The sequence below is a fragment of the Natrix helvetica genome (assembly GCF_964273705.1).
Source record: "Natrix helvetica genome assembly, chromosome: 6".
Lineage (NCBI taxonomy): Eukaryota > Metazoa > Chordata > Lepidosauria > Squamata > Natricidae > Natrix > Natrix helvetica.
This window is the reverse complement of record NC_138553.1, coordinates 56,950,469-56,978,082: the sequence shown is the minus strand read 5'-3', so window position 1 is coordinate 56,978,082 and position 27,614 is coordinate 56,950,469. Positions and strand designations below refer to the sequence as shown.

The window sequence follows — 27,614 nt, the reverse complement described above, 5'->3', positions numbered from 1 at the left end:
ATGTATTAAACATTATTTTCATCTTCGGCACCAGTAGCCCTTTGAAATTTTTATAATATTCTATACCTAATCCATCTAACCATGGTGCCTTACCTATTTTCAATTTATTGATAACTTCCACTATTTCCTTTTCTTCCATTTGTGATGCCATTATTTCTTTATCGTATTCTTGAATTTTATAATTTAAATTCTTTTCTATATATGCCTGAATTTCATTCACATTTATGTCATTTCCCTTATATAGCTTTTCAAAGAACTTCTGAAATAGCAACAATTTTTCTCTCATCATATTACATCTTTTCCCCCTTATCATTCTTTATTATTCCAATCAGGCTTTTTGCCTTTTTAGCTTTTTGCCTTTTAGCCAGCATTCTAGAATTTTTATTACTGTTTTCATAAAATACCCTATTTAAATATATTAGATTTCTCTGAACCTGTTCTATCTCAATATTTTGCAATTCTTTTCTTTTAGCTGATAGTTCTAACATTCTCTCTACTAGTTCTATTCTCTCTAATTTATTTACTCTCTAGTTCTCTAATTTCCTCCTCCAAACACTTTATATATTTCTATTTTTTTTAATATTGTAGGAGTATTTTATCTATAAACCTCGCACTACTGCTTTCATTGCATCCCGTATTACACCTGTATTACTACCTCCCTTTTCATTTATAGTCCATGTTTCTTTTAATTCCCTTTCCATTTTTTCTAAAACTCTTTATTTTTAAAAAATCTGAAATCCATTTTCCATCTACTTGCCTGTTTATAATCACATTTCCATATCCATAGTTACCACCGCATGATCAGATATTTTAATTATTTTTATCTCTGCTCTCATTATTTTAAATAATATTTCCGATGTAATAAATACATAGTTTATTCTTGTAGATTTTTTATGTCTGCCAGAAAAATATGTATAACACTTTTGATTACCATGTAATTCTCTCCAAACATTTTTCAGTCTAACGATTTCTTTTTCAATAGGATACATATATGGTATGATGGCAGCCTAGAAATTATTAATGTTACAGCAGTAGATGCAGGCAATTTCACCTGTTTTGTGGAAAACAACAAAGGAAAAGCTAATAGTTCTTCTACTCTTATAGTCACAGGTAATTCTCAAACTTCTCTACATTCTCAAATTTAAGAATAGCATGGACTTCAGATTACATATGTTGAAATCCTTTTTGATTTTCTAAATAAATTTGGGTGAATTTGATAAGTCTATTAATTTAGTCATTGTATGTAACAAAATAATATATATTTCTTATATCTTGTTTCTGTTTCTGGTTACTGACTTTTTGTATGTGGATCACTGAGCTTACATTTTACAGAAGAGTAGCTGTATTAATATAATGCAGAGGTCCCCAACCATTTCAGTTTGGCAGCCCACCTGCAGCGGGAGAGGGGAAGTGGGTTGTGTGAGTGGTGGGCTGGTGCATAAAAGCGTGGATGCAACCCTTGCGCAAGCGGCAGGCTGACATGTAGGCATGCAGCTTGACTTGTGCCAGTGGTGGGCTGTTGTGCTTGTGCATGAGTACCCGCCGGCCTGCTGCTTGTACATGTTAAGCTGTACACACACACTCCAGGCAGCCACACACATGGCCCAATTCTGAATAGGCCATGGCCAAGCAGTGGGCTGTAGTCCAGGGGTTGTGGAACCCCTGATCTAAAGCATTCAGCAGAGTCTTGTAACAATTGGCATTTTTATTATCGCATAAACTATAGGTTGCTTCATTAGATGCATAGTTACTCATATATTAAAAGTTAAAATCAGGTACATAGATATTTATTTGTATGTATAAGTGAGAGGAATAATATTTTATGTCAGACACATAATTTTATTTATTTTTTATTATTCACACTTATAGACCGCCCCCTCTAAATGCAATAGCATTTAGACGTATATACCACTTCATAGTGCTTTTACAGTCCCCTCTGAACAGTTTGCAGAGTCAGCCTATTGCCCCCAACAATTTGGGTCCTCATTGTACCTACCTCAGAAGGATGGAAGGCTGAATCAACCTTGAGCCTGGTGGGATTTGAATTGCCAAATTGCAGGCAGTCAGCAGGTAGCAGAGGTAGCCTGAAGTACTGCACTCTAATCACGGTGCCACCACTGCTCAAAATGATTTGTATCAGAGTGCAATTTATACTAGTCCAGGGGTGTCAAACTCAATTTCATGAAGAGCCACATTTAAGGGGGGCATGGCCAAGGGGGGCACCTGTGGTAGCCCAGTGCTAAGGCAGGACTTTCCTGAGACCCTCCCTCACTCTCATTATAATTTCCTTCCTTCCTTTTCATTTTCCTTCCCTTTTCATTCTAATTTCTTCTTTCTTTCCCTCTTTCCTTATTTTTCCTTCCTTGCTCTCTTCCCATCTTTTCTTCTTTTTGTCTTTCCCTTTCCCTTTCTCCTTTTCTGTCCCTTTTTCCATGCTCAAATGTTTTGTTTTGATAGCCCTCTGCCAGCCAAAACCTTTCCTTCCGCACTGGATCCTGCATTCAGCAAGTCAAGCAGCAATCCATTTTTTGTCATAATAGCAGTGGGAGGGAGAGTCAATTGTTACCAGGAACTTGGGTTTTGTAGGATATTTATTTCTGCTTTGAGAAGTTTGGATGGATTTTGAGAAGGTCTACATTGCACTGAATTTCAAGAGCAAAGTAAAGTTGAATTGACAGTGGAGGAGGGGCAAAGAGATGAACTGAAAGCCTTTCAACACAGATCCTGGAGGGATTTTGGTGGGCTGAGGCATTTTCATTGGTATCAAGGAATGGATCCCTGGTCGTGTGATCTGTTCAAGGCTGGAATAGCATTGGTCTCTGGAACATCAGATTACCATGAACCACAAGGCTTTATAGGTTCTAGTTCTCCCTTTCACAAGCCAGCCTTTTTTCCTCACTGCAGCCTGCAAGGTTGTGCTGAAAAACCTAAAAAAAAAGCCCCAGGACAGTAAAGGAATTTAGCTAAGAGCTATATCTCTCTCCTTCTCTCTCTCTCTCTCTTTCTTTTTCTCTCTTTTACTGGGGCCTTCATGAGTGGGACAGTGGATGTAAGACTCATCTCGCATGTGCAGTGCAGTTAGAAGATGAAGCTGGATGGCTTTACCCCCGCCCCGCCACCTGCTTCCCATCACCTTGTGGCAGCAGCACTGGTAGCAGACGATGGTTGGGAGGAACACAATCCATCTCACCAGACATGCTGGGTGGCTGCCCAGCCGCCTGCCTCATCCCAGCCACGGTGGCCGTGGTGGCCACAGGTGGCTAGGGGCAAGCAAAGAAATAATGTGGATGGAGCATGCGGGTAGGTGGCCGCCCAGCATTTCCAACAGGCCGGATAATGTGCCTCCTTCCCTAGGCCTCTGCCTGCTGCTTAAGGCCAGCCTGGCAGTCACAGTGCCCCAGACCCATCTGCTCTGTGCATCTCAGAGTCCCTCAGCTGGCGGGCTGCTGCCAGACACCAGCAGCCCTTGCATGCTCACTGCCTTCTGTGTGCGCTCCAGGGGAGCATCTGGCAGGGGTGGCCAATCCCTCACTGTCTCTGGGGCAGCCTTGCAGGCCAAATCTCATTCCTGCCTTCAAACAATAAGGCTGGTGCATGTGAGCAAGAAGCGAACCTGGGACACGGATGGTGTTGTTTCTTGCGTCCAGCTCTAGATCCAACCCGTGGGGCTGCTCTGCCACTTCAGCCCCATCCTCTGTGTGCATGCTCAGGGGGCAGGGCTCGGGCAGCCCCTTGTGGGCTCCAGGGCAGCCTTGCGAATCTAAGGCTGGCCATATTCTGGCCCAGATGGCTGCCAGCAGGTTGTAAATTGGCACCTGGTCGGCCTGGGCACTGCAAGCCGATTTTTCCCTACTTGCAGGGCAGCTCCACAGGCCTGATCTAATCACCTCATGGGCTAGATCCGGCCCGTGGGCCTGGTGTTTGACACCCCTGCACTAGTCAAATAGAAATGATATAATTATTTCTTCAGTGAAACACATAGCATTATACAATAATATTTTATATAACTTTAAGCTAGATCTGAGTCAATTTTTTAAACATGATTAAATTCAAATCATAGGCACCTAACCATTTAACAAGTGACTGTTTATAGCACTATTATTCAAATAATGTTGGAGTATATCATAGAAGTTACTTTAAATATTATTGAAGAATAGGAAATATTTTGTGCACATTCTTTATAGTACTAAGAATAGAATCTCATGTACTCTTATACAAAGGTAGCAATTTGAGTATTTTATTTATAGATAAATTCATTTAATTCTGAACTTCCATATTATACTAATTACATTGCAGACACTCAACCTGTTATTTACTTATGTACCCTGCAGTAAATTTACATTGTACTAACATGACTTCGCACCACAAATTTGGTTTGAGGAGGATTTGAATATAATCCATCCTACATTTTTATTGCAGAAATATTATGCTTGTTGACACAAATGCAAATTTTCACACTTTATTAAAGTCCCTATGAAGATTAAATTTCTAGAAGTAACCTCTTGCAAAAAATTAAATATCTGCTGCTTTTATTTGCTTATTCTAGTCTCAGCTATGATCTGTGTCATTATTCTAAAGAAATTCCTGCCAAGAAATTGGCAATTGAATGATAAATTCACATGATACTCCTACCGCTGGATCATTATCTCATCAGTAGGATACAAATAGGGTATATTATTTGGGTATGTCCCCAAACCGCTCTCTTATGAATAATCTTTGACACAGGCTGTTACCGTAATTTTTACCTTTGACCCTAAGATTGATCTAGAACTGTAGATACTATCAATGAAACAAAGGTTAAGTAAAAACCATTTCTGTATCAGAATTTGCAAAGAAAAGTCTATCAAAACAACCAGAAATTTTTAAAACATTTTTACTTATATCTCTTTTGCTATTGAAATACAATCATCCATAGTAAAGTTGTGTATTTTTCACGATTTAAGTAGATCAGAGCTTCAATTGTTGCATATTTAATGACTTGCTAATATATAACCACATTTTTTCTGTTAACTGCAAAGCTGCAACAAGGATAACATTAGCACCAACTAATGTTGATGTCATTGTTGGATTGAATGCTACCATGCAATGTCTTGCATCCCATGATCCTTCTTTAGACCTGACTTTTATCTGGCTCTTAAATGGATATCCAGTAAATGTTGATAAAGAGAGTGATTATTATGAAAGATCTATCATGGTGAGTTGCCTCACATTTCCTGTTGAAATATTTACATTTGGGTGTAAAAATATTGTTGGTATTTTGGAGAAAAGAAAAGAGGGAATAATTATTATGAAGTATTTCTTTCCCCCCATATTACAGTTTACTTCAAAAGGGAAAGTTACTATCTTAGAAGAAAAGAAAGTTACTGTCTCATGAACCACAATATTAAAACCTCCTATAAACATATTGTTTATAAATTCATTAGTAGCACTCCAGCATCAAAACAAGTTATTCCAAAAATTGTTTATTTTCATGTCCTGACTTCAAGCAATTGAAAATGTTGTTTATCCATAGCAATGTCTTCTTTCAATGTTCTTCCTGCAACTAAAAATGAAAAAGTGCACCTGGGACAGCAGAATGATTGATATGAATCAGCCCCACTATGATGAATCCAGCCCACTGTGTTCAGTGTCAGACCACATGTATTATTTATTATTGCATTTATAGTAACTGTCATTTTTTTGTTAAGGCAAAGCCTTGGAGCATTCATTTTCATGGCTACTAAAGAACCTCTCAAAGTGCTGCTTTGAGTACTCTATGGGTCCTTCAAACAGAACTGTCCCATCTGGTGTGTTTGTTTCGAGCTAAGATATTAAGATTCCCTCCACAAATGCATAAGAAATTGAATGGGTGGGCAAGCACACAGTTTCTTTTTTAGACACTTCCCACCTTGTGGAATACCGTGTCTCCAGAAATATGGATGACCTCTTCCCTAACAGTGTTCAGAGTCAAAAGGAGTGCTTCACAGAGTTTTAAAGAACTTATTCTATGAATTATATTAAAGATTTAAATGTAAATGTTGCCTACTGGTAGCCTGGATTCTGTGCTGTGTTTTTAGTGACAATAGGCTCTACCATGCTTCACCGAAAATAAAACTAGGTCTTATATTTATTTTTGCTTTGAAAAATCCATTAGGGCTTATTTTTGGGGAATGTCTTATTTTTTTCACATACAGGAGGCAGCGAGTGTAGGGGCCCACAGAAGTCTGAGCAGCCCTCTCTGTCCTATCATCTGCTTGCCTGTGGGTGCAATGGGCCAAGTGCCCTGGCCTCTGCCTGCCTTGCCTATTGGCCCTGCTACTGCCGGGATACTTCTCGGCTGCAGCAGGCACTGTACTGCTGTGCCTGCTACTGCTGGAGGCCAGTGGCACCCCAGCTGAGCTGTTCTTTGGCCAGGCCAAAGGGTGGTGGTGGGAGCAACTCCCTGCACTGGCCACATGGCTGCTGCACAACCTGCCACTGCCCTGCCTGAATTCGGCTCTGGCTGCTGCCCTGATGGTGCTCTTACAGTGCCCGCAGGCCAAGCTCTTGGCATGCCCCATTCTCTGCCTGCCCTGCTTGCTGGCTCTGTTGCTGCTGGGACACTTCTTGGCCATGGTGGACACCACTGAGTGGCTGTCTGCTGCTGCTGGCTTCGCAGGAGCTCATCACTCTCCTGGCTGCACTGCTCTCAACCTCCCTGCTGAGTTGCTGCTGCCTGGTCTGGTGCAAGTCGGCCCAGATCTATAACTCTAGAGAACCCCGCTGGCTGCCACCCTGTTAGCGCCCCTATCAGCGGCTGCCAGTGGAACCACACCACCTGTGCCACCTTGCCCACCACTGCCTTCAGGCTGCTGAGTGCCAGCCTGCAGGCCCTGTTTCTGGCCACCTTCAGCCTCTACCTCACCTGTGGCTACTGCCTCACCTCCTGCCTGGCCTGGCTTGCTGCTAAGCCCCTTCTGCTACTTAGCAGCCTCCACTGGGCATGAGAAACAGGCCGTGGTCCTCAGCCAGTCTGACTCTCTCCTGCTGGAGCTGCCCCATGCACCCTGCAGGCAAGGCAGTGTTCCCCTTCTCTGCCCTGCATGGCTTTGGCAGGTGTCTGGCAGGAAGAGGGAGGAAACTCTACCCCCACCCCCTGCCTTGCCTCACCATCCTCACCAGGTAGAAGGAGAGGCAGCGGCAGTCGCCAGCAGCAGAACAGCCACAAGTGAAGTAGAGGCTGGAAGGCAGCCAGGGGCCGCCCATGCCCACTTCACATAGCTGGCACGGGAACTGCAGCACCCACTAGGGTCAGGCCAGAAGAGCCTGAAGAGTGCCTGGCTCATCCCATAGCCCAGTGCCTGCAGCAAGCTCAGCAGCCCAAGTCAGCAGTGGGTGAAGCAATGTGGACAGCATGGCTCCACCAGCAGCCACTGGCAAAGGAGTCCTGGCTGGCTGGCAGGCAGCCAGTAGAGCAGACCAGAAGTCTGCTGAGATCTGGACTGACTTGCCCCATGCCAGGCAGGAGCAGCCCAATAGGGTGGCCGAGAGCAGCACAGCCAGGAGAGTGAAGACTCCCCATGAGGCCAGCAGTAGCATGGGCAGCTGCTTGGCGGTCACCATGAGGCCTGCCACAACCAAAAAGTATCCTAGTAGCATCAGGGCCAGCAGGCAGGACTGGCAGAGGCCAGCTGCACCAAGAGCTTGACCACAAGAGCAGCAGGGTGGCGATTAGAGCCAAGCTCAGGCAGGTTGTGCAGCAGCCACACAGCGAGCACAGAGATCTGCTCCCATTTCCATCCATCAGCCTTGCCAAAGAGCAGCCCCCAGCAGCAGCAGGTGCAGCAGGCCCAGCAGCCAGGCCTCAGGGCTGGCCATACAGCAATGAGAGCTTCTGAAATTGATCTGGGGAAGAACAGACAGCTGAGGAGTTCAGTGACTTCTGCAGTCACTGAAAGAGCCAATCAGAAAATGTCCAGGTAGAAAAGAAGGTAAGGGGGGGACCTAAAGAAATCTTCCTCCCCCCACAGGCGAGCAACATTGAGCGGGCCACACATACCCGGGCAACCACAATACTAATGTAAATGCGTCCATCTGGCTGACGATCTTAGCTGGAACTTATTTTGGGGGTAAGGTGTATATTGCGAACAGTCTGAAATCATGCTGGAGCTTATTTTCTGGGTGGGTCTTATTTTCAGAGAAACATGGTATGTGTGTTCATATTAACCACTGGGAGTCTATGTGGAACCAGCATATACAAATAGCATGAATTAATTAATTGAGAATCAAGCTGTATATTAATTAATGTGCAACTTCCTTATTTTCTGTCCTTGGAGTTGTCCAATTTTCAGGACTATACATAGAAGGTATCCCCTTTTCAACCACTTTATTTTGAAAGATCACTTCCCAATTTAACTTAACAGTTAAAGAAAGGTAGAAAGCTTCCATTGGACCAGCTGAAGCATTTTTCCTGACTACAGTGATCATGGGGCGAGAGTCCATTTTTGAAAATGAACATGAAAATATTAATTCCATCTGCACAGTAGTACCAGTACAGATTTGAACCTAAGCTTAGACCTTGGACAGGCATATTTAGAATTTCAAGGGGTGGGTGGATTGCAACATGTCTGCTGGACTTATTATAAGAACCAGAATTTCCTAATATAGGAAAATAAATTATAATATAGAATATAATGTATATTATCCTACATAATTGAGATTAGTTTTAATTAATACATTAGATTAGTTTTTGATTCATACATCCATATGACTCACCTAGTTACACAACAATTCATACATTTTTTTCTCTTTTAATTTATTGCTATATGGAAATAAATTAAAAGAGGGGTAAAACACATCATATTGTGAGTTTAGGATTCTGCATGAACAAATTACTACTGGATCATCTGACTATTATGACATTCTGGCTAAATGGAAACTTGACAGATTATCTACTATCCTCTATATAAATGTTATCTGTTGATTTCTTCAAAAACCTATCCAAAGACTCCAGAGCTGGATCTTCCTATGCAAAAATAATAGAAAATTTTTTGGAACAACCACAGTTGTGAAGTTTGGAAGAGATCATCATATGTATTCTTGCCTTAGAGCTGGAGTGTCAAACTCATATCATCACAGTGGTGTCACATGACATAGTAGGACTTCCCCCCCTTTGCTATTCTCAGCATGGGCATGGCCAGCGCATGATGCATCAGAGGTTTGACAGCTGTTCCAAAGAAGGAGAACTTCCATAGAGAATTCTTGCTTTAAATTTTTTTAATAAATGCCTTGAGCCAAACAAACTTCAAACCTTGCTCTTTAAGCAAGGGTGTTCTCCCTTGAAACAGTAGATCAGAAGTGCTGTATTACTTTACTTTGTATTCTCCAGCTGTCTCTTCCAACGTATCTAATGCATGCCCAGGAGCTTTTTTTAATGCTTCAGATCAAGTACTCAGAATACCAGTATCAGAATTGCTCATGTTGATGATCAGTGCATTTTGATTTTAAAAAATTAAATGCATTGGGAAAATGTTTGATGCATATCAAGAAACTTTACTTGATGAGTAATACTGGCTTGAAGGTGCACACACACATAATTATAAAACATAGACTGATTTAAAAATAGTGCCAAACAGAACATGGTTGCCTCATGAATGAACATTTATATCCTGGACATGGTAGATTACTGAGGTAACTTCACTTTTTACCATTGAAAAATATTAAGACTCCTCGTGTTAAAGTGCTAATGCTTCTAAAACAAATTTTAAATGAGCATTACAATAACCACAGGAGATCTTTTATTTTCATGTTCCTCACTAGGATTCTGAATACCTTGAAATAAGTGAATAATTCTGTAAATCTTGGTGGGAGGGGATGGGGTGCTGGCTTTATTTCAGTAAGTGGAATGATTGGTTGTGTGGTTGTATCATGATTGGTAGATTGGTTCTGATTGGTGCTGGCTGTGTGTGCATTGTTGTTTTGTATTGTAATGGCCTGGGTGGTGGGTGGTGTTCGTTTTTTGACTAGGGCTGGTTTCCAGATGTTTGGTAGGTGGGAGGTATCATCACGTTTATTCATGTTGTGGGGGTGTTTCTCTATTTCGATGGCTTCCATAATTAATCTCTTGTTGAGGTGTTCTGTTTTGGAGATCAACCTGGTGGTGATGAACACATCTGACTACCAAGCCAAACTATCCAACCTGCTCCAAGACCCTGCTTACAAACCTATAAACACCGACCCCACCACCTACCTGGAAAAAACCACCAAATCCAAAATAAAAGCCTCTGCCATCAGTGAAGAGATCCAGCAAAGAATCATCCCCAGAGAGAAATCTTCCAGATGCCCCAAGCTCTATGGCCTCCCCAAGATACACAAAGAAGGGATACCACTCAGACCCATAGTCAGCTCCATAGGCTCACCTCTACAGAATCTTGCCAAATTCCTTGCCAAACAACTCCAACCTTACGCAGAATCCATCACCTCACACGTACACAACTCACTCCACTTCATAGAAACAATAAAGAAACAAAACCTACAACCCAGCGACCTACTTGTAAGTTTCGATGTCATATCCCTCTTCACCCAAGTGCCTATAAAAGAAGCCTTGACAGCCATCCAGAACAAACATAACCCCCCAAACACATCCTGGACCTGACCAACCACTGCCTAACCAACACATACTTCATCCATAATAGACAAAGATACAAACAGATAGAAGGAGCACCCATGGGATCACCCCTCTCACCTGTCATTGCAAACTTATACATGGAACATTTTGAAACCAATGCCTTAGACAAATCTGAACACAAACCCAAACACCTCAACAAGAGAATAATTATGGAAGCCATCGAAATAGAGAAACACCCCCACTACATGAATAAACATGATGATACCTCCCGCCTACCAAACATCTGGAAACCAGCCCTAGTCAAAAAACGAACACCACCCACCACCCAGGCCATTACAATACAAAACAACAATGCACACACAGCCAACACCAATCAGAACCAATCTAGCAATCATGATACAACCACACAACCAATCATTCCACTTACTGAAATAAAGCCAGCACCCCATCCCCTCCCACCAAGATTTACAGAAAGACGGCAGCTCCGATCACATTTTAAGCCCAAGCCTGAAGATGGCAAGTGAGATCTTGTCTAAACGTTGCCAAGACAATCTCAATCCTACACGGGAAAAGACCCGAATACAACAAAACCAGCATATATATATGGTCAGTATCTGATTTAAGGTTACTTCCATACATTTAAGCATTTAAGTAAATTGTAATTGAGAGACAACTACAAAAATAAAACTTTCACTATGTCAGTATGTTCTTTGCAACAAGTGTTACAAATACTGAAGGTTGGTATTCTGCCAAAATGGGGAGATAATGATTTTAAAAGCCATTTTATTGTTCATAATACAAAATATTATATTGATACATAATATCAATTTATGTTGTAAGATTAAATACTGCTGCATTTGAAAGTGTTATCTGATTTCACAATTTTAATGTGTATTTTAAATGCAATATAATTAATTGATATAAGAAATATTTATATTATTTTTAAGAGCTATAGGCAGTTCAGAAATAGATGTCATTCATTTTACTGATTTACTTTACTTTTTAGGAGTATTTTGACTTCTATATGAAATTTAAATTTAAAGGACTATTACAGATTTTTTTTCTGATTTGTAGATAAAAGACAATGGTGAACTTATTGTCAAGAATGCCCAGTTGCGCCATGCTGGAAGATACACATGTGTTGCTCAGACAATTGTTGATAATGCCACAGCTTCAGCTGATCTTGTTGTGAGAGGTAAAATATTTTTTTTATTTTTTAAAATTAAGCTATTTCCTCATTATGTCAACTCTCTGTGTTGACATTCCATGCAGAGCGTTGACGGAGCCAGATCTCAGATTACAGTAGCTGGGTTGAGATGAATGAAGCTATTGGATAACGTGATTTATGACAAAGACATGAAGGGAGGACAGAAATACGGGCAAAGTTGAAAAGCAGATAAAGAAAGCAAAAAAAAGATGGTTGCGAATAAGAAATGCCTAATGAAGAATGCCTAATGAAGCTGTTAATAAATCACTGCTTTTTGTATTACAATATTGGGTCACTTATTATAAAGCAGGCATAGTTAGGGTACTTTACAGATAGCCATCTTTTGCTTTTAAATATCGGGGGTGCCGAGGGGGAACTCAGAAGACCATGGCAAAAGGCCAGCTATCCGAACAGAGCTGGAGAGCAGCCATCAGACATCAAAGCTGAGATGAGCGAAGCAAGAGGAGATAAGTAATCAACCCCTAAAAACAGCTAAAGCTGAGCCCCCACCCCACCCCTAAGCCCAGAAAAAGGGAAAGCCCTAAGCGAGCTGGAGTGGAGAGGATGCTGGACTGGAATCAAGCCAGGCCCCCAAAGCCCCAAATGGAGCCCCAGGGGAGTTCCATAGAGCAACAGAGGGAGGAATTTGACTGGGTCACCCTCCAGAAAGGCCATTATGCATGCCAAAAGAGAGGGGAGGAGCAGTGGATCCTCTTGAGGTGACAAGATGCACATGGGAACACAGCCCCACTTCTCCACCCATTAGAAGAAAGATGAAGCCAGTGCCTCTCCCACGTAGCAGGCAGGCTGCCCAGGGCAGACAATCTCCACCCTCCCTCTGAACTAGAACTGAGGAGTATCTTCAGACATATCAAACACAAGCATACAGAGGCCGACAGGAGGAGGGAAGGGAACTGCTGATTGAACCACCCCGATTCAGAGGAAAGTTTGATGGGAACTCAGACCAGTTAGCCCTATTCCTTGACTCAGCTGAGATCCACCTGGAATGCTATGGACACCTCTACTCATCCCCAGAGCCATAGTGAATACTATCGCAGAGGGACTAGAGGGAGAAGCAAGGGAATGGCTATCAGACCTCCACAAGAGGAGAGCCCCCCAACTGCAAGGCATAGATGACTTCCTACAACCGCTAGAGACAGGTTTGAGGAGGTGGAGGAGGACCTGAACGTGGAAGATGAGCTCAGCGATCTAAAGCAAAAGGGCAGCCCCTTCAAAGAGCACATCCACGAATTTAGGAGAGTCATTGGAAAGCTACCCCCTTTACCAGAGCATCTGTTAGTGTATTTTTTCAGAACAAGTCTGGACCAGCAGATTGCCCAAGTAACTGACTATCGCGACATTCCAAACCGACTCTCCAAGTGGTTCTGAGTAGCAATAAAAGTCAACAGTGGGCTACATGACAACGACATGAGAAAGCTACTGGACACAAAAGAGAGAGGTCAACCTGACCTGAAATCACCCAGCTGACGGAACCACAGCACCACAGCGGGTCCTGAGACCAGCCCTCCCTCAAAGTCCGCTGAAATGCTACAGATGCGAGGTGATGGGCCATATGGCATCTGTGTGCACGACCCCAATCCCGATGCCGAGGCCAGAGCTACTACCCAGGGCACGACAGGAACGTGGCCACAAACGGGCTACCCACGCATCCCGGAAGGCTTTCCAGGCTGCAGTGGTCCCTCCCCAACCAGATGAAGGGGGGGGGGGAACCCAAGGCAACAATAACCAGTCACCAGAATCCTACGACAGTGATGACGAGGGCGAAAATGACCCAATGGTGAGAGGACCAATTCATTCTTTCCTTTTTCCAATACACCTCACAGCCCCAAAGACAGGAAGCCAGAGGAATTTTCAAGCACTAATAGACTCAGGCTGCACTAAATGCTTGATCAACCTGACCACAGTTCTGAAACTGGGGATCAGAACAAAAAGACTGGCCCACCCAATCCGGTTTGAACAGGTCGACGGGTCCCTAATGGGGGGAGCCTATGCCACCCACCTGACTAAGCCAGTGAGATTAGAGCTAGTGGATCACTGGGAAGTAATTTGATTCATAATAGCCCTCAAAATGACAGATGCAGACAGATGTTAATTTTAACTCATTTTTAAATGTATTGTCTTATAAATTCGGGGGGGGGGGGTTGGATATGTATTAAATTTCTTTTTAACTTTTGGGATGTGTGTTTTTTAATGTTGTACGCTGCCCTGAGTCCTTTGGGAGAAGGGAGGCATATAAATCCAATAAAAACAAGCAAAACAAACAAACATACTGGGACTCTCCTGGCTAGACAAGTGGGGACCAACCATCTGGTGACAAGGGGTACCCTCAGGCTTAGGATAGAAAAGGGAAACCAACCCCTTTTCCGCCAGCAAGCAGAAACACCAAGCAGGGAAACCCCCCCCCCAAAGAGCACACCAGAACATTTGGGAGCCACATCCGATGAAATCCCAGAGACTGAGCAGATCCCAGGGGAATATCAGGACATCACAGAAGTATTCAGCGAGACAGAATGCAACATTCTGCCCCCCTCCCCACCATGAGGCAGATTGTGTCATCGAAATCATCCTCGGGGAAAAACTATCCAAACCCAATCTGTACGCCCGGGAAATGCAAGAAATGCGCAAATACATAGACAAAAACCTAGCACAAGGGTTCATCGAGCCAGCCAAGCCACAAGAAAAAAGACGGAACTATGAGACTGTGTGTGGACTTTTGAGGGATAAATGCTGTGTGCATACACAACCTATACCCCTTCCCCGTCAATAAAGATATGCTATCTCAAGGGAAAAGTCTTCACCAAATTAGACCTCAGAGAGGCATACTACTGAATATGGATCACGGAAGGAGGTGAGTGGAAAACAGTGTTCAACTGCCCTCTAGGGAGCTTCCAATTCAAAGTGATGCCTTTCGGACTACAGGGAGCCCCAGCAGTGTTCATGCAGTTAATAAACGAGGTGCTGCATGAGCACCTCTACAAGGGGATCCTCGTCTACCTGGTGACATCCTCATCTACACTGAGACCATGGACGACCACATACCCCTGGTCCATCAAGTAATGACTGCCAACCTGTACATCAAGCTATCAAAATGTTAATTTTACCATGAGTGACTAGACTACCTAGGTTACCGAGTGTCAAATGAGGGAATAGAGATGGACCCAGCCAAAGTGCAAGCCGTCCTAAGCTGGCAACCCCCTCGCACCTGCAGACAGCTACAAAGCTAGGGTTCCCGAACTTCTATAGGCAATTCATCCCCTTTTTTGCGAAGATCGCCAAACCCCTGACAGACCTCCTAAAGACAGGAAGCCCAGGAACAAAACCTCACCTGGGACAACCTCTACAGTGGGACCTAACATGCCAAAAGGCATTCGAGACACTAAAATAAATATTTGCAAAGGAACCGGTGCTGAAGCATCCTGACCCCAAGCAACCCTTCATGATCCAAGCAGATGCCAGTGACATGGCAGTGGAAGCGGTACTACTCCAAAGAAACAACCAAGGAAACCTACAACCCTGCACCTACACCTCCCGCAAGCTCACAGACACAGAGAGACAATGGGCCACATGGGAAAAGGAGGCATAGCAGTGAGATGGGCGCTGCTAATCTGGAGACACCTGTTGGAAGGGAAACCATTCGAAGTCTGGACTGACCATAAGAATCTGGAGGCTCTTAAGATCCCACGGAAACCATCACCCAAACAAGTCCGATGGGCTCAATATTTCAACCGCTTCGACTTTATACTAAAGCACATTCCAGGGCAGAGGAACTTTCTAGCTGACACCCTCTCCCGCATGCCCCAGTACAAATGCGAACAGGAGCAGGTGGTAGATGCCATCATTCCCTCTACCCAATAGCTGCCCAAGTGACCACTAGGTGACAACACCATGACCAGCATGACCAACCAGCAAGCGACCTAACCACGTGACTCAAAACTGAACTGCTAGCAGACCCTTGGTTCCAAAACAACCAACACATCTTGACAAAAAGAGATGACCTTGCATGGAAGGGGACAAAACTCTATGTCCCGGAATCCCTACGCACCCCAATTCTCCAGAGGAGCTATGACGCCAAATCAGCAGGCCACTTTGGATTCCTAAAGACATTACACTTAGCCCCGAGGCAGTTCTGGTGGCCCAAAATAAAGAAAGACGTGGACAGTTACATGAAAAGTTGCACCATCTGCGCCATAATGAAGAGGTGACCAGGAACCCCCCTCCCCCCAATTGCTGCAGCTAGTAGCAGAGCCAACGAGATCATGGGAGGAGATCACAATGGACTTTATAGTAGAATTGCCGAAAAGTGGGGGAAACACAGTGATTTGGACTGTAATAGACCTGTTCTCCAAACAGGCACACTTCATACTCTGCAGCAGACTACCCTCAGCTCACAAGCTGGCCAAACTGTTCCTGAAGCACATCTACCACCTGCATGGAGTACCTTGAAGAATTATCTCAGACAGAGAGGTCCAGTTCACACTAAGTTCTGAAAGGAGTTCCTGCGGTCTATTGGGTCATCCCAGGGCCTTAGCTCGGCTTTTCACCCAAGCACCAATGGGGGGGGGGCAGAGAGATTGAATGCTATGGTAGAGCAGTACCTGAGGTGCTACGTGAACTATCAGCAGTCCAATTGGGCAGACTTTCTGACCTTTGCTGAGGTTGCGTACAATAATGCTGTTCACAGCAGCACAGGACTAACACCATTCAAAGTAGTAAGCGGCATGGACTTTGTCCCAATGCCTGAGTATCCAAGGGATCACCTTTTGTCAGTCAGCTTGACTGACTGGATGTCAATGCTAAAAGCAGCCTGGGAGAATGTCAAAAAAGCGCTAGCTAAAGCAGCACAAACCTATAAGAAACAGGCAGATAAACACCGAGCTCCACAATGACCATTCCTGGTGGGAGAGAAGGTTTACCTCTCCACAAAATATTTGAGGTTAAGACTCCCTAGCAAGAAACTGGGATCAAAGTTTGTGGGACCATTCCCCATAGTAAAGATCATCAACCCAGTCTCAGTGCAACTGAAACTGCCCCGACTGCTAAGGAAGGTACACCCAGTATTCCATAGTAGCCATCTTAAAATCCATGGTCGCATCCACCCTGAGTCGGATCCACTCCCAGGCCCTGTGGTCATAGGGGGCCAAACCCATTATGAGGTGCAACACATCCTTGATTTGAGGTGGCACAGGAGGCAACTCCAGTACTTAATTTAGTAGAAGCGCTATCCCTTGTCAGAGCATCTTGGATAAAGAGTAGAAATATCCAGGCTGATCGCCTTATAGAGAGATTCCATGAAAAAAATCCAAACAAGCCTGGGGGGAGGACATAGCGTTGAATCCCATACTGGTACTCAAATTGTTTTTGCTTGCACAGATTGCCTTTGAAAAGTGAGGGGAGCCAGATGTCAACTCTCTGTGTTGACATTCCATGCAGAGCATCGGTGGAGCCAGATCTCAGATTACAGTAGCTGGGTTGAGATGAATGAAGCTATTGGATAACTTGATTTATGACAAAGAGATGAAGGGAGGACAGAAACACGGGCAAAGTTCAAAAGCAGATAAAGAAAGCAAAAAAGATGGCTGCAAATAAGAAATGCCTAATGAAGAATGCCTAATGAAGCTGTTAATAAATCACTGCTTTTTGTATTACAATATTGGGTCACTTATTATGAAGCAGGCATCGTTAGGGTATTTTACACATTATTCATTATAACACTATCACATAAAATAGGGGTGGGTGGGAGGGTATATAGCAGTGTTGGTGAACCTTTTCGGCACCTAGTTCTGAAACGGGAGCGCTTTCCAGAAACTAGAAGAGCCTGGTGCGCATGCCCGCGCTGGGAAGATGGTCTTCTGGTTTACGGCATGTGCAGTTGGTCTTTGCAAGTGCATGTGCACCAGAAACCAGAAGACCAGCTGGCCGGTGCGTATATGCATGTTGAAAACTGGAAGAAACGGCTCCTGTTGCGCACGCGCATGATTGGAAATTTTTTAAATTTACTGCATGCACGTGCACACCAGCCAGCTGGTCTTTGCGCCCCAGAAACTGGAAGATCAGGTGGCCAGTGTGCATGCATGCACCAGAAACCGGAAGATCATCTTCCTGGCACACGCATGCGCATCGGGCAGCTACTCTTCTGGTTTCTGGTGCTCCTGCATGTGTGAAGACCAGCTGGCTGGTGCACTGGAACCTGGAAGAGCAATGGGCGATGGCTTGCATGCCCAGAGACATGGCTCTGCCGGCACACCTGCCATAGGTTTCCCATCATGGGTTTATAGGATTTCGAACAGGAATTAACAATTGAGAATCAGATCCTGTTCCCAGAATTAATCATCTCTAGTAATATGACAAAGGGAAGCAAATCTCAATTATATTTCACTTTCCAACTTCCAATAATTTGGAAAGAACTTTGAAAATTTATTCCAGCTGGGTTTCAAGAGAAAGACATGGTGAACTAAAGGCAGCTGTACAAAAATTAGAATCAACAACTGAGATGGAATGAAGAGCTGGTGAGTAGATCACCTATCTGATATCACCCACAAGATAGATATCCAGATAGCTGCCCTCACAAGACAGCAGCCTTATTGTTTCTGACAAGTTTACAACTCAGGGAGATGAGGAAATAGCCATATTGCTCAAACCATAGTTAGCATCCTTGAAAGGACACTAACTTTGCATACTTTTTCTAATAACTTTTTATAACTGAAACTCTTGTAAAATTATTAGAAGGTTTTGGATCCACACATTTTACTTCACTGTTTTTTCAATCTTTAGTGAAGGAAAGTGTTACTTAAGAACTTTAAAAAATTTAGGAGCCGATAAGCAGCAAAAAAGTTGTTTTTTTAATTCAAAAAGTAAAAAATAGACTAAGGGTCCAAATAAATTTGATATAAGATTCTGGATTTAATTTGAAAAATTCTTCCTATGGGAAAATGCTTTTGTTTTGAATTTTCTTTAACAACAATTAAAATGAAAATTTGAAAATCAGAGAATAGAGGGAACTAAATATCACAACTACAAAAATTACAAAGAACTGTTAACTGTACAGTTACAGAATGAAGCATTTTTTTTTAACATTGGACATATTGATTAATATTTTTAACAATGAACTCAGAAGTAAATTTTAATAGTACCCACAGAGACATCTGTCTCAATAGAAAGATTATTTGTAAGTTATGTTATAGAAAGGGAACATATTCTACCTGACAAGATAGAGACTGATTTGAAAGTGGATTTACAGAAGATAGGCTACAAGAATGACATGGAAAAAGATGTTGCACTGGACATTTAAAAGAAAGCAACTGATGTCTTAATATTGAAAGGATATACAAACAATAAATGGAGTGACTTACATAATTTTCCTGTAATGGATTTATGAAATAGGCTTATTAAAGCTTTGAAAAATTTTGTGAGAAGGGATAAAGAAAAATAAAAATAAATCAAGTTCTAGGACATTATTTGAGTGGACTTAAGTTGAAGATCATTACAAGAAAATATAGGAAGGAATATAAAATTGACATATCTGATCAAGATTAAAATAGATATGTTGATATCTCTGGTAACCCTTAATGGATTTTTCCTGATCAGGACTGAAACACTGAGACAGTAAGGATTTGTTTATAAGTAAGAGATGGGATTCAAGAAAAAGAGATTGTATTCTGTATTTTAAGACAGCGGTCCCAACCTGACCCAATGTGGGAGTGGCAAGCACATGCACATGTGCATGCACAGCTCCATTGGTATGAGCATTTACTCATGTAAATGCACTCATAGAGTGCTCACGTGTAATGCTTCATTCCGATGAATGAAGATTCACTACGAGCACCCTCAGCTCAAGTTCCCTCTGCTCTTGTGAGGTGAAAAAATGTCCACCACTCATGCCCACCATTCATGTCAGTAGAACTTTGTGCACGAGTCCAAGCTCCCTCTGCTTGCATGCAAAGCTCCATTTGCGCGAGTAGAGGGTGCACACAGATGCCATTCACACCAATGGAACTTTACATACGCATGCCTGCCATTCACATATCGACCTCGCTGTCTGCTCGCAAAAGTGTATGAGATTTGTATGAGACCAAAAGTATGATGTTACTTTATGAAATACCCTTTCCAATCTAGTATTCCCTAGTATTGTTCAATTTCCAACATTTCATTTGGCCATGCTACCTCAGATTTTGCAGATTAAATTTTAATATGTGAGAATAGTAGATTACAGAAAGTTGTAATGAAATAATTTAACTCAGTTAAATATGATGATACAGTTTAAAACATTGGTTCACTTTTTGACAAGATTATGTCATAATTTTTCATTGAATTATTTTTCAGGTCCCCCAGGACCCCCTGGTGGACTCAAAGTCGAAGACATTAAAAATACATCTGTAATTCTTACATGGAACCGTGGGATAGAAAATCATAGTCCTATATCAAATTACACTATTCAGTCAAGGACCTTTCTGTCCGAGTATTGGAAAGACATGAAAACAGGTAAGAATCTTATAAAAATATTAGTTTGGAGCCTAATAATAAAATATCATTCTTGATATAATTTCATTTATGAGACACTTTTACCAGCAGAACACTCTTTTAATTCCTGATAATGTGCTACAAACTAGAAACAACAACAAAATGAATGAATTTATATAGGTAGTGTGGGAAGAAATATCTATCTGGTTTAGTTCCAAGCTGGGAGAAAGGCACTGGAGACAAAATGGAGGCTGATTGGAAAGACGGTTCATTTATTGATGAAGCAGAACCACCAAGCACGTGTGATTCTGGGCAGCTGACCACATGGAATTGAGAGTGATGGGTTTTTATACATTTTCTGGAGCTTTTACTTGAACTTCCTGTTCCTGTGCAAGAACATGTATTTTATTGGCTGTTGTCAGACTCCCATGAGGCTATGTAGGGGTAATAGCAGTGACGTGCGGTGAGGTTTATGCCTGGTGAGGCTGGTGACGTCATCAGGAAGGCGGGGAATGGGACCACGTGTGCTGGAGGCTGAAGCTGTCTCAGTCTCCAGCACACGTGATCCCATTCCCCGCCTTCCTGAGCGCGCTCCGCTGGCTCGCGCTCCGCAATCCCCAGCAGCAGCTGCTTTTCAGTGCTTTTCTGTGCGTCTGGCGTTTAGGTAGATAGCCGGATGTCCTAAACGCCAGACGCACAGAAAAGCACAGAAAAGCAGCTGCTGTTGGGAATCGCGGACGCTCCACGATCCCCAACAGCAGCTGCTTTTCAGTGCTTTTCTGTGCATCTGGCATCTACCTAAACGCCAGACGCACAGAAAAGCACTGATAAGCACTTCGCCTCCAAGCCACTTCGTCTTGATGACATCGCCGACGTCGCTGCTGGGCACAGCCAGACGGAGGTAACCAGAGTGGCGCCGAGGGGTCCGGGCGGACAAAAGAGCGAGCGAGCGATGGAGGATCAGGAAGCCTGATCCTCGGTCGCTCGTCCGCCGGACTGCCTTGGCGTCACTCTGGCTACCTCCGTCCGTCCGCGCATGGCAGCTGCGGTGACGTCATCAAGCCCCTGCCACTTTTGGACGTCAATTGCAGTCGCGAGGAGCACGCAAAGTACAGCGGAGGCAGGAAGGTTATTGGCGCTTCCGAGAACCCTCCTGCCTCCGCCAGTTGTCCAGCTGGCACCGCCCCGTGCGCGCTCCTCCTCCTCCCTCCTCTTCCTCTTATATATATATGAAACTCCCTCGTGGATATTATTATTTTATATATTATTATTTCATGATGAGAGGTGAGGCTCTACCTCCCCTGCCTCCCCTGACCGCATGTCCCTGGGTAATAGCTGGCTCTATAGGTTGTCTGAGCGAAATTGGGTTGAAGTTTCTGAGGGTGATGCAATGTCCTTAGGATATTGTACAATGTAGTGAGCTCTGTGTCTTAGTGGGTTGATCCTATTATGTCCTAAAGAGTAACATCTTAATCCCTTCACCCTGGAAAGTCTTTTGTTTTGTAGATAGGTTGGTCCAGTCTTTCTTAATGGGCACAAAATATCTGCTGGGGGCAAGGTGCTGGGGCTCTGAGTTTCTGTCTCCCTTAAGATTTTTTTATCTCTCTTTTAGGGGAAATATTTTGTTAGGGTTCTAAATACCATGCAGAAATAAATCATTGTCCAAGGCAAAACATCCTTAAAGGTCCAATTTATTCTACAGGCATGTTAGCACCTCTATGGAAAATTCCAACTCTGATTTGCATCCTGTGGGTTCACCCAGTTGAAAGTTCATGATCTATCCCCACACCCACAAATCCATCACATGTTCCAATCATATTCTTCCACGCTGGCATCTACACCCCTCTACATCCGGTCAGGTGTCGAGGTGCGGAGACAAAAGATGACCTTGGCTTCTATAAAAGAATGTCAACAATACATTCCACAATCCTACTCCTTTCTATCCCCCCCTCCCAACTACTACACTAGTGAAACAGCATAGAAAATTATAAGAAAGTGTGGCAGGCCAAAGATCCTAAAAAGAACATAACTACAGGCCTGACATATTTATCCTGCCTTTAAAAAAATATTTCTCAAAATATTTCATTCTTCTAGGACGAGGGTGGTTTCCCACAATATTACTTGCCTTTTGGCAAACATGTAGGCTCAACAATTGTCTAACCACTAGAAATACACTTCAAAGCCCAAAGTGTAGCAGGTTTTCATATGATTTTCTCAAGCCTGTTAAGTGTTGTAAAACATTTTATTACTGCAACAACAGCAAAATAATTTTCTAAATTAGCAATTGTTTTGCTAAATTGTACATCTTAAGACAAAATTGCTATATTTGCATAGCACACTTCCATAGCTTACCTTGCATAGCTTAGCATGTTGTATAAACCTGGCCATTTTTCTAGCATGCATTAGCAAGATGTGTTGAGCAAAGGGCAGTTTGTTTATTTGGGCATGTTATAAGAATATAGCAACTGCCTGTTGTAAATCCAGAATAATGGCTTATTTTTAAGAAGGATTAACTATTTTTCCCTGCCAGATTCTTTTGCAAATCCCCTCCCAACCTGTACATTTTACGGTTTGTAATGTACATTCACAATCAACTAGTCCCAAGCAAAGGTCTTCCATGTGATCTCCAAAGCTATCCAGCTTAGTAATAGTGTGTAATGGGTTCACACTTCTGCTGCTTTTTCTCATTAACTTTTTTCCATTATTATACTGTATGAATGTAAGATGTCTCGCTCAATTTATAAAATCAGTATTGGTTAAAATACATAACTAACATTAACTGCCATAGCCTAGACAAAGTAGAATATAAATTGGGAAAGTAAGATAAACATGAAAAATGGGAAGTAAAGAACAGATGGACTGGTGTGATACTGTGCACTAAACATCATTATATAGATTTTAAAGTAAAGTGTAATGCAATATATTTGCATATGCCCCATAATGCCTATGCCTGTTACTGGCAAGATTGTATGTATCTAAGGTAACCAACAGAGTACAACTCTATATTTTATACTGTATGTAGGGTGTTCTGACCCCCGAAGGAAGTCCTTCGCCCACACAGAACACGCTCCGGAACAATACTATTTTAGCAGGGTTTATTTCACAGACAGACAGACAGATCCTTGGCAGTAAACCAACACGACAAGGCTCACAAACACAAGACACAAGGCAGCTATCCAGCCTGCTACGTTTCCAAGACCAAACTTCTTGCAGGATTTCTTTGTTGACTGCTGCAAAGGGCGTATGCTCAGTCAACCCTTTTATAGCCTGAAGGGGAGTCTACTTATCAGCAGCTGAGAGCACTTACCACCGATAATTGCGCCCTCGCTCCTTGCGTCTATGGGCGCGGCGATAACGGGCGTCCAAGAACTCCCTGCTGATCTCTGATTCACTGTCCCGTGACTCCTCCCCACTGCTCCAAGGCATGGCATCAGGAGCCCCCCTCCTCTGGCTCTCACCGCTGCTCCATGCCTCAGGCGCCTCCTGGGGGCCGACCAGACTCTCCGATCCCTGCTCAGAGTCAGAACCCTGCCCAAGATCCTCCTCATTCTCCAGAGCCGACTCATAGGGACCCTCACTCTTGGAGTCTGGTGGCAGCTGTAACGGCTCCTGCTGGGCCACAACACTATCCCTCACCGCAGGGTCTGACGCTCGGGATGCGGTCTCGAGGGAAATTGCACATGATAAGCCCGCAGCAAAGCAGGGGCATGCACAGCCATTGCATCCGTCCAGGTCCCCCCATCCAATCCCTCGTCCGTCCAGTCGACCAAATACTGGAACCGTCCCTTGAGCCATCTCGAGTCAAGGATCCGGGTCACTCTGTGTGATGGTTGTGTGTGTACCTCACGCGACGACGGCAGGGGAAGAGAGGGATGTCGGAGAGGACAAGGCGACTGTTCAGGGATCAGGAGCGAGCGATGGAACACCGGGTGTACTCGCATCGAGCGCAGGAGGGTCAGTCGATAGGCCACCGGGTTGATAACGGCCTCCACGGGGAATGGCCCAAGATACTGCTGGTCCAACTTTCTCGTCGGCCGGTGGGATGGAAGATGCCACGTGGACAGCCACACTCGATCACCCACAGCCAATTCCGGCACCGCACGTCGAGACTTGTCCGCTACTCGTTTGTAATCCTCCTTAGCCTGATTCAGATAGCGGCGCACCACTTGGTGAACCACCTGGAGCTCAGAGAGGAAGTCCTGCGCTGTGGGGACCGGAGAGTCCACTGGGGTGAGAGGGAAAAAACGAGGGTGGTACCCGACGTTCGCCATGAAAGGCGTCCGTGTGGAGGTGTGCTGCGAGTTGTTAAACGCAAACTCCGCCACGGCCAGGTACTCTGCCCAATTGTTCTGCTGCTGGTTCACGAAGCAGCGCAGATATTGTTCCAGAATCCCAATCACCTTCTCCGTCCCTCCATTGGTTTTGGGATGGTGCGCCGAGGATAAACAAACCTGGACATCTAGAGCGGCCATCAGCCCTTTCCAGAACTGAGCCATAAATTGTGTCCCACGATCTGATACGACCCGGTCAGGCAGGCCTTGTAGCCGGAACACGTGTTGGATGAACATGCGGGCAGTGGCACGGGCTATTGGCAATCTCCGGCAGGGGATGAAGTGTGCCATCTTGGTGAGCATGTCCACCACCACCAGGACCATGGTAAAACCTGACGACGAAGGCAGTTCTGTCAAGAAGTCCATGGACACAGCCCCCCAGGATCTGTCCGGGGTCGGCAATGGCTGCAACAAGCCTGGAGGAGCTCCTGTTGCTGATTTGGCCTGTCGACACTGTACACACGACGTGACGTACGTCTGCACGTCGTGTCGCAAGCAGGGCCACCAGAAAGTACAGGAAACCAGGTGCAATGTTTTGAAAAGGCCAAAATGTCCCGCTGCTGGAGTGTCATGACACTGGGAGAGAACCAGTCCACGGAGGGGTCCTGCAGGCACATAGAGCCGATCCCGATACCTGAAAAGGTCCTTGTCAAAGGTCCAAGGGATGTCGGCCCTACCTCTGCCCGCCGTCGTTCCACCCACTCATCGTTCCGCTGCGCCTCCCGTATCAGAGACCGTAAATCCATGGGTTCCTGAATGCAGCGAAGGACTTGACGGGTAGAACCGTCCGGGGGGGAAGTGAGTCTGCAGGGTCCAAGTACTCCGGCTTTCTAGACAGGGCATCCGCCCTTTGATTCAATGCACTGGGGATGTACGTGACCTTGAAATGGAAACGGGCAAAGAACAGAGACCACCGGATCTGGCGTTGGTTCAGCTTATGCGCTGTCGTCAAGAACTCCAAATTCCGATGGTCCATCCGGACCTCGACCTGATGCCTGGCCCCCTCCAGGTGATGTCTCCAGGCTTCGAACACCACCTTGATAGCCAAGAACTCCTTCTCCCAGATGGTATAATTGCACTCGGAAGGATTGAGTTTCCGAGAGTAATAAGCGCAAGGGAAAAGGGTACCATCAGGGGCATGAGCCTGCTATAACACCGCCCCCACTGCGTTGACAGACGCGGCCGGCTCTACTACAAAGGGGCGATGGGGATCAGGGTGCTTCAGGATCGGCTCTCTCGTAAAAGCGTGCTTCAGGGCCACGAACGCCTGTTGTTCCGTGGGCCCCCAGTGAAACGGTACTTTCTTTTGCAGGAGCCAAGTGAGGGGCGCAGTCAAGAAAGCAAAGCTGGGGATCAAGGACCGGTAATAGTTCTTCATACGTCGAGGAGGTTGCCAACTACGTAACGCCTCCACCTTGCCTGGCTCCATTGCAATTCCTTCAGGGGATATACGGTGCCCCAGGAACTCGATGGTAGTCTGCCAGAACTGACACTTCTCCAGCTTGGCAAATAAACGATGTTCTCGGAGTCGCTGCAAGACCAGACGCAAATGATGTTGATGATCCGTCCGGGACGTGGAGTAGATCAAGATGTCTTCCAGGTACATGACGACAAACTGATCCAAAAGGTCCTGGAAGATGTCATTCAGGAAATGTTGGAAGACAGCCAGGGCATTGGTCAACCTGAACGGCATGACCGTGTATTCGAAATGTCCGTACCGGGTGCCAAAGGCCGTCTTCCATTCGTCCCCCGCCCTGACTCGGACCAGGTTGTAAGCCCCACACAAGTCCAGTTTTGTGAACACCATTGCCTCCCAGAGCCACTCCAACAACTCAGGAATCAGGGGCAACGGGTAACGGTTACATACCGTGATGGCATTCAGGCGCCGGTAATCGCAACAAAGTCTCAGATCCCCGGTCTTCTTTTTTACGAACAAAACTGGGGCAGACAAGGGTGAAGACGAAGGCCGGATAAACCCCCGGGCGAGGTTCTTGTCAATAAAGTCCCGCAATGTGGCCAACTCTGGCTCAGACATGGAATATAAACGACCCGTCGGGAGTTTCACATCAGGTACTAGGTCAATGGGACAGTCATAAGGCCGGTGCGGCGGCAGTTGATCCGCCTCCTGTTCGCTAAAGACATCTGCAAACTCCGCTAAATCCGGCGGCACTGTCACCTCGGCCAAACTGGGCACCTGGGCCGCACAAACCTGATGGGTGTGGTCGACGCATTGCAAGGACGGGAACGTGATCAAGTTCTGTGACCAGTAGATTTGAGGGTCGTGCGCCCGCAGCCAAGCCAAGCCCAACACCACGGGGAAATGCAGGCCCAAAGCCACGTAAAATTGGATGGCCTCCTCATGCTCCCCGAGGATCAAGCGCAAAGGCTGCGTGGCGGCCTTGATAGGCCCAGACAGAAGCACCCGACCGTCAATGGTCTCCACCCGCATCGGAGGGTCCACCGGACACAGAGGGACGTTGTATTTAGCAGCAAACGCTGCATCCATAAAGTGTGTGGTAGCCCCGGAATCGACCAAGGCATGGGCTGGAATTCCCTGCGGACTACCCGACAAGAGACTGTGCGCTGCTAAAATCATATGCCGTGGAGGCCCCTCCACCTCTGTTCCGGCCTGTGCACGACCCGAAGTCTCCCTCAGATCGGGCTTCCCCCATTTCCCGATACGGTGGTCCGTCGCAGAGGGGAGTCCATAGACTCTGATTTTAATTATTTTAAATTGTAATTCAGTTATAGAACCAGTGTTAACTTTTAAATCCATAATTCCAATATTTTAAATTGTCTTCCTAATGTCACATCTTCCCAATTTGAAAGTCCAATTTAAAGTGTCTGATTGCCACTTTCAATAGTTCTGAATAAATCCTAGATTTCTCTTTTGGGCTTAACTTTTGGGTAAAAAAGAATTCCTCTCACCCAGTTCCTCACTGTTCACCAAAATCCACTCCAGCTCAAAGCTTAGGTGGTCATTGGCTGTCCCAGCTTCATGGCAGCCATCTTA

At 44.7% G+C, this 27,614-nt stretch overlaps 1 protein-coding gene across 3 annotated transcripts in view; it reads left to right on the top strand.

Moving 5' to 3' along the window:
- Nucleotides 1–27,614, top strand: part of CNTN1 (contactin 1) — a 410,973-nt gene that overhangs the window by 288,271 nt on the left and 95,088 nt on the right. For all 3 annotated transcript variants that reach the window (XM_081957448.1, XM_081957447.1, XM_081957446.1), the window contains exons 14-17: nucleotides 983–1,110; nucleotides 5,019–5,194; nucleotides 11,660–11,780; nucleotides 20,133–20,291. In XM_081957448.1, coding sequence (XP_081813574.1) covers nucleotides 983–1,110; nucleotides 5,019–5,194; nucleotides 11,660–11,780; nucleotides 20,133–20,291 — 584 coding nt within the window. The remainder of the gene's footprint in view (nucleotides 1–982; nucleotides 1,111–5,018; nucleotides 5,195–11,659; nucleotides 11,781–20,132; nucleotides 20,292–27,614) is intronic.